Source organism: Festucalex cinctus, chromosome 2 (genome assembly GCF_051991245.1).
Source record: "Festucalex cinctus isolate MCC-2025b chromosome 2, RoL_Fcin_1.0, whole genome shotgun sequence".
NCBI lineage: Eukaryota > Metazoa > Chordata > Actinopteri > Syngnathiformes > Syngnathidae > Festucalex > Festucalex cinctus.
Window position 1 is genome coordinate 43,814,908 of NC_135412.1, and position 12,168 is coordinate 43,827,075.

At 41.3% G+C, this 12,168-nt stretch overlaps 1 protein-coding gene across 5 annotated transcripts in view; it reads right to left on the bottom strand.

Moving 5' to 3' along the window:
* lamb2l (laminin, beta 2-like) overlaps positions 1-12,168 on the bottom strand; it is a 215,547-nt gene that overhangs the window by 182,448 nt on the left and 20,931 nt on the right. For 3 of the 5 annotated variants that reach the window (XM_077515182.1, XM_077515183.1, XM_077515186.1), the window contains 14 exons: positions 10,081-10,216; positions 9,846-9,919; positions 7,747-7,935; positions 7,387-7,450; positions 7,024-7,226; positions 6,123-6,243; positions 5,318-5,506; positions 4,907-5,086; positions 3,857-3,969; positions 3,668-3,747; positions 3,413-3,569; positions 1,424-1,567; positions 313-474; positions 86-207 (listed from right to left, as the gene is read on the bottom strand). In XM_077515182.1, coding sequence (XP_077371308.1) covers positions 86-207; positions 313-474; positions 1,424-1,567; positions 3,413-3,569; positions 3,668-3,747; positions 3,857-3,969; positions 4,907-5,086; positions 5,318-5,506; positions 6,123-6,243; positions 7,024-7,226; positions 7,387-7,450; positions 7,747-7,935; positions 9,846-9,919; positions 10,081-10,216 — 1,934 coding nt within the window. Of the gene's footprint in view, positions 1-85; positions 208-312; positions 475-1,423; positions 1,568-3,412; positions 3,570-3,667; positions 3,748-3,856; positions 3,970-4,906; positions 5,087-5,317; positions 5,507-6,122; positions 6,244-7,023; positions 7,227-7,386; positions 7,451-7,746; positions 7,936-8,325; positions 8,818-9,845; positions 9,920-10,080; positions 10,217-12,168 lie in introns of those variants that run through there. The other 2 variants (XM_077515185.1, XM_077515187.1) reach the window with 2 other exon arrangements.

The following is a 12,168-nucleotide window of genomic DNA, read 5'->3' on the forward strand; positions in this document are numbered from 1 at the left end:
AATCCACTTGTACCCCAAAAAAGTCAAACTGAAAGTGGGTCTAGGCCTATAGCATGACTCAAGCTATAGTGCTAAATTTTCGTACCTGCTGCGATGCGGCAAGGTGACCGTGTAGAGCTGCTCAGTTGGTAGAAGGTTTCCACAGCGGAGACTGGAAGGCAGGTTCACAGATGTTATACTAACGATGGCCTCCCAGTCCTCTGTGGCCTAAACACACACACACACACGCATACACAAGCATATATAAGACAGGCCGCTTTTAGTCAAAGAAGCTTTATGTTGAGTTTTAAGAGGAACATGTGATGAACAAACCTCAGGTTCATAACGGATCATGATGTCGTACTCCATGGCGTAGGGAATGTTGTCAATATTAAACACCAGGCCAGCACCATCTTTGCCCCGAGCGAAACCAGGTCCAGTCCAAGTCACTGTGTGACTTAGGGGGAACTCTCTATAAACTGTCCTCACATCCGGCTTCAAAAGATAGAAAAATGCCCTCTTGAGAACTTGTCTACACTTGTGGCCATTTTCAAGGGATGATCAAGGCATTTTTTGAAATAAAACTGCAACAAAAAACTTTTAAAGAATACATTGCAGTAGGGTCGGATACTGAACACATTAAGATCCCCCCCGCTCTAAGAAATTTTGGTTTATCCATCCTGTTTTATTTTATAAGAAAAATATGTTGAAATTATACATTTTTGGTCATATTTTCTACAGTACAAAAGGCTGGAATTTTACGGTAAAAATTTTTTCCTGCATACTCCAGGTAAAATATCATACTTGGAGTCTCCATTTTAAGAGCCAAAATGCTAAGTTAACGCTACTAAACTTATACCTAAGGATGTAACGATATCCAAACATCACGAGACGATATTATCACGATATGAACGTCACGATACGATAATTATCCCGATATTGTGGGGGGTAAGATACTCATATAAAAAAAGCACAATATTGTGCTTTTGTACATAACAACAATGCATATAAACCACCTACAATCTCTAATAACAATATTGAGGCACTTACTTGCTAATGCAAGCACACATTGATTGCTTCACAAGCAACTTAGGTTCCCCTTCATCTGACAATTAGCAAAAATTTTAAACATAGAAGGCCAAAACATCCCTAATGAAAATTAAATTGCACTAATAAACTAGCCACTAGAGGGTGCTAAAACTGCACAAACGGAAATCAACATGACTTTTTCAACAAATGTGTTCCTTTTAAATATTGTGAACATGACGACGACAATATTGTGGCAGTTTTAATATCACGATATCACGATATTGCCCTTATCGTTACATCCCTACTTGTCTAAATGCAGCAGTTATTAGAGCTAAGGCCTTGTCTCATCAAACAACGGACTGAAGGACAACATGTATTACTGATTTTTGGCCGTGAATGAAAGATGTTATCATACTGTCTGCTGAAGCTGTCGGATTCGCCTGAGTGCCACGCGGTGTTGTTGCGGGTTGTTGGCGATGCGCCGGTGACGCCTGTGTCTTCTCAGTTGGTTGCTGAGGTGCTGAACGCAGTCTGTCTCTGCCTGAGGTCGAACTTTGCCCTAAGGAGATGAGGAGAGAAGTTTAACTTTAACAAGTACACTTAAAATCAATAAAAAAATAAAAATAAAAAAATAAACATCTAAGCTCTATGTAAAGCCACATCAGTTTGCAATTCCTTATAAATGTACTTTGTGCACTATGATCAGGCACATGGACTCCCGCGAGTCTATTTGCTTCTCTGCAATGTCAAGGACTGTGAACCTCTCATGCGCTGATTTGAATGTGAATGAGAGGGACCGCTAGTCAGCTGTGCTCACACCCACAACGGCGCAAATACTGTTTCTTATTGCGATCATCTGTAAAAATACCAAAAGAAAGAAAACTCCACCCATGCGCCAAATTAGACCACACTTTACGCTAGACTGTGCTGGGCATGAAAATAGAGCCCCTCTAGTATTGGCCAACAAACAAATGTCTTGAAAACAGGGAATGCAACCCTTCATGATGGGGATGACAATTCACCACAGAAACCTACTAATTATCTGCATTACCTCACTTAGTCTACAATTCTAGGAAGTGAACACAGCTTTGCTTTCCATATCCTCAGAACGCACAATGATTACCCAGAAGCATCCGCCAGAAGATAAGGCCCGTGAGGCACTTCCCCTCATATTTTGTGTCCTGCATCGTTGCCTCTTTGACAATTTGAAGTCAGCACTTGTCTTTTGCCACATTCCTGGGAATGTTGTGAGAGTGTGGATGGAAAGGGTCTGTCTGAGCTTGCCCACTGGGCTGAACTTGGAAGTGGAAAGAGTGGAGTGGGTAAATTGATGAGGGGAGAGGAAACAGACTGTCTTCATGGGAGAGAATGCCAGATTACAGGTAGGCGGAAAAAGAATGGGTGAAGCGGTGACAGTTGAAATGATTAGATACAATAGAATCTCTAAAGTAAAAAAAATAAAACAAATCACCAACATGTTCAACATAAGACAGTTCTTCGATGTTGCACAAAATTTTAGGGTATGGACTGCTATATGGCATGAAGTCAGATAACAGCATTGGACCTCAGTTTGTGCATCAAAGGATCAATTCTGAGTGTGCTTTGCTTTTTCTTACAATAAACACCCAAATAAAGATGTCTTCTCTACTTTTGGGACACAAAAGCTTCATTAACATTGGTAGGTTTAGGTAAAACAATTCAGATTTTTTGCTTTCAAGTGGCTCCATTCAGATGTTAGACATGATAGTGGAAAATGGGTAACCAATATGAGCACAGCAGAAGCACAGATCAGATTTACTCTGTCAATGGCAATCAAATTATACTGATTGTTAACATACTGTATATAGACCAGAGTCTGCCAAACAACACAAATACACACATTTAAAAAATGTTATATTTACACTAAACAAAAACATGGAAAATGTATATGGTCTAATTATGCTACATTAGATGTGGATAATAATTAAATAAGCAAAATAATTGCAGATGCGGTGAATAGGGTAATGTGGTATGGTGCTTACCCTCATTTACCACCTCACATTTTGTCACTGCCTGATGCTTACACTTGTGGGGTTATTTCAGTGCAATAGTGTATGTGCATGTGAGATTCCTCCATTTCATTGAATTGGAATTGAGCAGTTGGACCTTCAGTGTAAATCCAGCCAAAGACAACCATGGTGGAGTCAAAACTAATGTTGCAGTCATAACATCATGCAGGACTGAACATTTCCTCTGAGCCATACAGTGATGCTATCACAAGGTTGCACCATCTTTACACAGTCAGGTTCTGTTTCAAGTACATTGGTGGTTATACTCTCCTCAGTGCAAAGCAATCATACTTGCAATGGGCCTGAGTGAGCAGCAATGCAAAAAAAAAAAAAAAAAAAAAAAAAGGTTTTCTCACAGGTAGAGCAGAGTCAATTGGCGAATGTCCAGTGGCGCCTTCGGCCTCGTATTTGTAGAAGTCCAGTGGGGTGCAGAAATATCCAGGTTGCACCTCGGAGCACTGTCGCCCAATCAGATGGCTCCTGCAGTCACACTGTCCATTCTCCATCATGCACCTTCAACAAAAACAACAACAACAAAAGATGGTCATGCTAACATACAAAACATACAATCTCAATAATCCATGCTCTCAGGACATGTATAGGAAGTTTACCTGTTGTTGAGGGCTCCTCCAAAGTCACAATCACATCGTCTACAACCAGCAAGGTCATTACTGAGACCCCAGTATTCAGGCTAGAAAGACAAATAAAGACCTTTCAACAACAAATATGAAAAATTATGATTGAAGAATAACAATGAACCAAAAGGCATTGAATAGAGATGGCGAATGGCAGGTACTAACCAGACACTGGTTGCAGTAGCGACCAGTCACATATCTTTTACAGGAGCAGTCACCGCTGATCTGATCACAGGGGGCTCCCATCATAATGATGCCACGAGGATCGCAGTTGCAATCTGGTGGCGGACATAAAAACATGCAATTATGAAAAAGGCTAAATTGAAAAACAATGTAAAATCTTCCCGGTACAAACTGAAACTGAAAATTTACAATATAGTATTTATCTTCTAACAATTGGAGGTCGCTTAAAGCAATGGTCATTATTGAAAAAAACGACCAGCAGGTGGCAGCAGAATATAAGAGATCAGCCAGGGCCATGTTGCAACAAGCTCTTTTCCCCAGTGTTTTCAGCAGGTTTGTGAATAATGATGAAACTTAGCTATATTCTAATGCTAATTTCTGTGAAATTGAAACAAAAATATACTTTTTTTTTCCTGAGAAAGAAAATACTCTCAACTTGCAAAATCAGTAAAAATCCAGTGAAACAGCCTGGAGTGAAGGCAGTTGCTTCAGTGAAAATGGCTCAGAGTGAATGAGTTCATAAAATTGCTTCAATTGGTAACCCAAGTGGTTAGCCCGTCCGCCTACCAGTACTGAGGACTCGGGTTCGACTCCAGGCTCCGGCCTTCCTGGGTGGAGTTTGCATGTTCTCCCCGTGCCCACATGGGTTTTCTCCGGGTACTCCGGTCTCCTCCCACATTCCAAAGACATGCAAGGCAGTTTAATTGGGCACTCCAAATTGTCCCTAGGTGTGCTTGTGAGTGTGGATGGTTGTTTGTCTCTGTGTTCCCTGCGATTGGCTGGCAACCAGTCCAGGGTGTCCCCTGCCTACTGCCCAAAGCCAGCTGAGATAGACTCCAGCACCCCCTGCGACCCTTGTCAGGAATAAGCGGTCAAGAAAATGGATGGATGGATGTGTTTTACAAATTGAAGCAATTTTATTAAGTTGGTCACCAATTCAATTTGTAATCTTAATTAAGTTGGTTCAACAATTCTCTTTTTAGAATGTATAAGAAGAAAAGTGAGCAGGAAAAAAAAAACATGTATACGCACACTGACAGCCCAGGGGGTCGTTTTGACTGAGTCCAAAGTAACCCTCCTTGCAGTCGTCGCAGCGCAAGCCTTTGACGTTGACTTTGCAGCGACACTGTCCAGTGATCATGCCCATGTCTTGGTCGGTGTGACTGTCACACACCCCTCCCTCCATTGAGCCCACCGGGTCACAATCACAGGCTGATGGTCGCACAAAGAATGGAGAGCAGACGTCAAAGTCAAAGCGATGGCCGTGATTACATACATTTATCACTAACGTATTTGATATTTGTATTATTAAAACAAATAGATATTAGTCATTTGTTCAATTCAAAGCTCCAAACTCAACATGTATGTTATTTTGACTTTTAAGTGTTTTTTTTTTCTGAATGTAAACGCTAAAATGTATCTTGAATTCAATGCTTGACTCACCGACACAAACCTGTGGATCTCTAATATCCCGATTGGGGTCTTGATAGTAGAAAGGTTTGCACATCTCACAGTTGCGTCCCATGGTGTTGTGCAGACAGCCATCACACACTCCTCCGCTCATGTTGCCCGTGGCCAAATAAACCGCCATGTCAAAGTGACACTGGCTTGAGTGGCCATTGCAGTTACACTCTGTAGAATAGAGCAAATAACACATTTCTGTTTATTTGTTACCCCCACACACAAAATATGGCTCTCAATAGCCTGTGCAGCAATATTTGCAATTGCATTGGAGCCATAAAGTGCCTAGATTGTAATAAGCATAAGAAAGTACAGGCGTCATGGCTTGTCCACTTCCATATAAAACTATCTTTCACTTATATTTATCCATCCATCCATTTTCTTGACCGCTTATTCCTCACAAGGGTCGCGGGGGCTGCTGGCGCCTATCTCAGCTGGCTCTGGGCAGTAGGCGGGGGACACCCTGGACTGGTTGCCAACCAATCGCAGGGCACACAGAGACGAACAACCAACCACACTCACACGCACACCTAGGGACAATTCGGAGCGCCCAATTAACCTGCCATGCATGTCTTTGGAATGTGGGAGGAGACCGGAGTACCCGGAGAAGACCCACGCGGGCACGGGGAGAACATGCAAACTCCACCCAGGAAGGTCCGAGCCTGGACTCGAACCGGAGACCTCAGAACTGGGAAGCGGACGTGCTAACCACTCGACTACCGTGCCGCCCTCACTTATATTTATTCCACCAATAAACAAAAAACATGAGTGAGTTGTGTGTGCCTACCTCTACAAGTGTGTGGGTTGTCCGCCTCAGCCGGTCTCCACGGCAGGTCATGGTGGAAATCTTTGCAACGCTCACAGTTCAGCCCCTCCGTGTTATGTTTGCAAACACACCGACCGTGGATCTGGCAAGATTGAAGAACATTTGACTGTCAGAAGCAACGTAAAATAATCGAAACAAGCCAAACATTGCTCGACCATCTTGTCCTTAACCCTAAAATGCAATAAAATTACTACCAAGAAAAATAAATAGAATTGCACTCAATTGAGCACAGACCAGTCCTAATCAAAGTGTATGTCGGAATGGAAGAATGTTGATTTGCTGTGATTGTATTGCATTGGTGTTAATGATTTATGTTTGTTATGTTATGTTATGTTATGTTATGTTATGTTTTTTGTGTTTCTGTAAAGCGCTTTGTGACAGCTCAGGCTGTTTAAAAGCGCAATATAAATAAACTTGAGTTGAGTCGAGTTTAAAAAATGTCTATCCATCTCAATAGATTGCAAAATAATAAGAGTGCAGGACATTAGTGTTCAACTCAGATCCTGTAGAGGGCAGTAATGCACAACTGCACATTGTAAAGTGATTGCCAACTGCCCACTGGAGCTCCATCTGCTATAGCTGGTGGGTCACAGCCCCATTTGCGCTCTAACATGAAAATTTTAAATAAATTCCCTCTAGCCCCACCTTTATTTTTTTTTTTGTGTATACCTGCTACCTACCTACCTACTTACCTAACTAAAAGCACAATGTACGTGCATCATGCAACTTCTATTTATCAACTCATGTACCATAAAAGCTGTAGCACACAAACGGACAAACGAAAGAACTCAGCAATAATGGAACTATATGGCAACGAAAGCAAATCTTGGCAGAGGTAACAAAAGAAGACTTGTAATCCCACCATGCCGTTCTCTCGCGTATCAACTCCTGGTACTGGTGCGCACTCTGAGGCGTGTCCGTAACAGAAACAGCTCCCTCTGACAACCAGCTCGTAGATGGCGTAGTAATATTTTTGGAGGACATCAGAGCGTCTGTCTAGAAGGTCATCTCCCAGAGTGTTCAATTTTGTGAAGTTAATGCGCAGATTGGTGATACGCAGGAGCTCTAGCAAAATAAAGATTGAACATTGTTTCTCGGTAAAAACATTTTGTCAAAACTACTGACGGTATCCAATAATACAGATTCAGGAAGTGGCCAAAAAGGCAGCTTCGTAATATGGTTACATGCATTTTTCATTTCAGATTAGTAGTTCTATCTAGGCTACCTTGAATGTCCAAACTGTAGGGGTCTTTCACATGAATGGCAGGATCCAGCACTTTATAAATGACCTTGGAAAGAAAGAGAAACAGAACAAGAGAGAATTAAATTCTTCTGGCAGGTATTTTGTCCTTGAGAATGTGTTTTGGCATTATGTTGGTCAAAAATGTCTCAGTTATGTCAACAAACTAGTTAGTTATCCCTAATGTTTATTTAGTTGTCTATCACGCTCCGCACAACCCATATCAAAGGCTTTGGCAGTTGCCTGAATTGCAAATGTGCTACATAATAACATAATGACCAAGATGATGTGGTCTAAGATCTCAAATAGCAAATCACTGTGACAATGAAACCCTTGACATCTTACCTCCCCATTGGTGGAGGGCTCAATGTCGGAGTAGCGTTCCTCGCAGATAATGTCGTTGATGTGGTGCAAGCCATTAGAGGGGATACTGTGAAAAGTCTTTGTGCAGTTTGAGGCAAAGTAGCGGTAGGGACGCCACGAACGTCCAAAATCAGCAGAACGTTCAATGATCATAGCTGCAGGCCGGAACGTCTGTAGGAGAAAGAGGAAACATTTTAACATTGTCTGCATACTTCGTTCACTAACAAATGCATAGGAATATGTACACTGCGCACAAATTGGTCATATACGCAAAATCATTGTTGTCGGATTTGCGACACGTGCACACCATCCCATTTTGTTTGTATGTTGATGAATCAGAATTCATCCTTAAGAGCGTGTGTGCCTGTGGTGCACTAATTTGCATAACCCACGCTCATTTCCACACAAAAAGGGCATCTGTTTGACATATATTGCGGCATCTAGTTGTTAGTGACGGCACGGCAGGCTAAGACATGGGGAGTTAAAACCTTGCTGACGCGCTCCGTTTTCTTATAGCTTAATACAATCACCAGCATGCACTTATTTTGCCAAACAAGGTACCTTCAATAAGACAGCGCAGCTCGTTCCTCCACAGCCCCGAAGCGACGTCCTCCCGATTGTAATTCACGGTTCCAAGTTGATTCTTGTGCTTATTCCAATGTCGATTATTTGATGCGTTTTGATGAGTTTTGATGCGTTTTGATGCGGTCAACAAAAAGTTCCTTCCCCAGCTCACTCCACCAAGTGATCAATGACCGACACCCACACCACAGGTGAGTCCACTTAATACCAAGACAGACCACTCCCACTGGTGAGTTGTGACACCGCCAATCATCGTGATAGTAAACGTGTGGGTGGACGTTGATTACGTGTACAACACAAACACACAAACACCCACACAGGAAGAAACCACCAAAAGGTACTATATGGCTCCTACAACATAGTTAGCTAGACTTGTGCCTGTGTTCACGACACAATGTCTGACTACGAAAATACAGGACACAGTGTGGAAATCAATAACAGGGAAGATATGCCATATACTACACATGGGGGTACATTCACTAAAGGTTGGCGTAGCCTTTGCGCAGCGCTAACCAGTAAAAATGGAGCAATCCGGGAGCGCCTAATTCACTAAACACACGCAGATGGGGAAATCCGTCACTAATTCTTCTGCCAACCAGATTGCGCCCAGGTGCGCTGGTGGTATTTGCGCGTATGTAAATGAGGTAATTTGCATACATTTGCCGCAAAATATGCCCACCCCGATGTAAATGAGACTCATTGATATACAGCGTCTAATTCACTAACCCCAGCGCTAATAGCCACACGGAGTTTGAGTGACGCAAATAACGTTTATGGAAGGCTGGTGTAAACTTGGAGCTTCCTCGATCCCGGGATCATGATAGCAGTGCATGGTGGCATGGAGAGCCCGTCCCTCTCAGGCTGATCACGCAGAGAGGAGAGAGAGAGGGATGGGGGGACATATTTCTATGTTGGTTTACGACACATGATGTAACCCGGGCTGATCGGCAATGGCGGTGGGGTTGGGGGGAGGCATTTTACGATTATTTTTACGTGCCAGATGCATACTGTACGTAATTCGTACTTAATGAACGAATGACGTCATTGTACAGATTAATGGCGCTGAAAAGCTTCTGCACCTCTTGGTTCAACCTCGCTTTCTGATAATGTCATCTTTCTCGCACCTGTTACTATACTACCATGTTCTTGGTGCAAATCCATTGCCATGTGTGGTAAATCAGGCACAAATTTGCTCCCTGCTGTCAGAATTTGTGGCCGTGTTTGCGCCGGTATATGATTAGAGCAATATCCTTAGTGAATAGGTGGCTAACTTGGAGCAGACTGCGGATGCAGTTGTGGTTCAATATTTCACGCTCTTAGCGGGCGCAGCATTCTTAGTGAATCTACCCCATAGTGTAAAAAGTAGCCTACCTGTATAATGAAATAATCAGCACAAGAACAAATAAACTTCAAATATGTACAGCCTTTGGAGTAAATTACTGGCATTAGAGCATCAAACAAAAGGTATAAAACAAAGTCATGCATGCAAGAGTGTGTACCTTGAACTTCATAATGAGGTGCGTGAAGTGGAATTCTGCCTCCAGGTTTAGTCGAATGCTGACATTTTCCTCTCCTGTGGAGGAAATAAGTGTCAGAAGTTCATCACTGTGGGCAAACTTTGAAATATTCACTGTTTATTGTTTATACTTATACTTATCAGAAAGTACTTTAGACCCAATTGAGACCACCCTCTTAGATACACCCCAACAGACATATTCGAAATTATATACACACCGTTGGCAGACTGCCACCACATGTTGTCGCCGTTGCTGTCCATGAGGTAGATCACATTCTCGATGCGGTGACTGTTTCTGTGTCGTTGCAGGTTATATGGATGCTGGGAGTTACACTCAAAACATTTGTCAGACTCCTGGTGCGATGAGAAAAACACATTTGCACTCTTAGTCAATGCTGCCGTCTGTTGTTAAGTACAGACATGAGAATTAAAGAAAATATGAAGTGTTTCGAAAAAAAAATTGGAGTACTGTATAAATATTTTGTATATAGGGTAGCGCTTGCAAACAAAATGTCTGGGTTAAAAACAAATTTCATCTCATTGCTTGAGCAGTGCAAACAAGATATTAAAAGATGGTCTATATTACCGCTCTCCCTTATTGGCAGAACAAATTCTGTATGATGAATATTGTCCCGAAGTTTTTGTATTTGTTTCAGCCACTGCCTGTTTTTATACCACAATCTTTTTTTCAAGAGCCTGAATCAAATTATTACCTCTTTTATATGGGACAATAAACCAGTTTGCATACGAAAGGAATTTATGGAAAAACCTAAAGATGTAGGGGGGCTTTCTCTTCCAAATTTGCGCACATATTATTGGGCTGCAAACTTTAATGCCATATCCCTATGGTTAAAAGTTTGGGACAATAAGATTCCTGCATGGCTCCAGATTGAAAAGCCGACTAGTGGCCGATTTTCACTCCCTGCTTTACTATGTGCCTCATTACCTTTACTGGTTAGCAGTATTAAAGATAATGTAATTGTAACACAATCGTTACGTATTTTGACCCAGTTCAAAAAATATCTGGGTATTCAGAGTGGCTCTATTCATTCCCCAATTATACATAACCATCTTTTTCAGCCATCTTTTTTGGACAATGGTTTCAAAACCTGGTATAGCAAGGGTATTCATAGTATTAAGGATCTATACATTGGTGGCACATTTGCCAGCTTTCAGCAGCTATCGCAAAAATCTGGCCTGACCAATAATCAATTTTTTCGTTATTTGCAGATTAGAGATTTCACCCGTAATAAAATTGCTAATTTTCCTGATCTTCCTCCCTCGTCCAGTTTGGATTCTCTCTTGTTAATAGTGGGACTAAAGGCAGAAAATCATTTATTTATTTTCGAATTATGGAATGTTGTGATCATTCCATTTCGCATATTCGAGAACAATGGGAAGCTGATTTAGGTGCTCAGATGTCCGATGAGGAATGAGATAAGGCACTTAAGAGACTCCACTCTTCTTCTATATGCTCTAGACATGCTTTAATACAATTTAAAGTGCTGCATAGATTACATTTCTCGAAGGCTAGACTGGCTAGAATATTTCCAAATAATAAATCCATTATATGAAAGATGTAAACAATCTACTGCTACTTCTTATCATATGTTCTGGTCATGCCCAAAACTTGTTCCATTTTGGTCTTTCTTTTTTGATGTAATCTAGAGAGTCACTGCCTTTTGTTCTTGATTAGCCAGACGTTTGATTTTAATCAAGTGGAATGCCATTCCTCCCTCGAATCACCACTGGATAAGGGACGTTATGCAGAATCTTAAATTGGAAAAGATTAGATGTACCCTCAACCATCAGCAAATTCCACAAAACCTGGGACTCCTTAATAACATATGTGAACAATTTACCTGGTCTGGAACTGTAAATCTGAATTGCATCATTTGTCTTTGCATTATCTTTATAATAGCTACAAAGTGCACTTTTTTGTGTGTGTGGGGTGTGTGTGTGTGTTTTGTTCTTTTCTATTTACGTAAGTCCAATTTTGAACCTGATCTGTTTTTGTTGGGGTTGTTCATATTTGTTATTTATTGGATATGATTGTTTCATGTGATAATGGAAAATTACAAATAAAGTGTTAAAAAAAATGTCTGGGTTAATTTCTTGATTGAGATGTATCAAAATATTTTTGGCACATACATTAGTTGTGTGTGTCCCATTCATTCATGAACAATAGTAGTACTATCATCCAAAAACTGAGAGAAGAATATTGCATTTGAAGGAGGCATTGAATGGCTTTCAAAGTATGTAGTCCCTTAACCAGTTCATATCAAATGTACACTACCAATACAGAC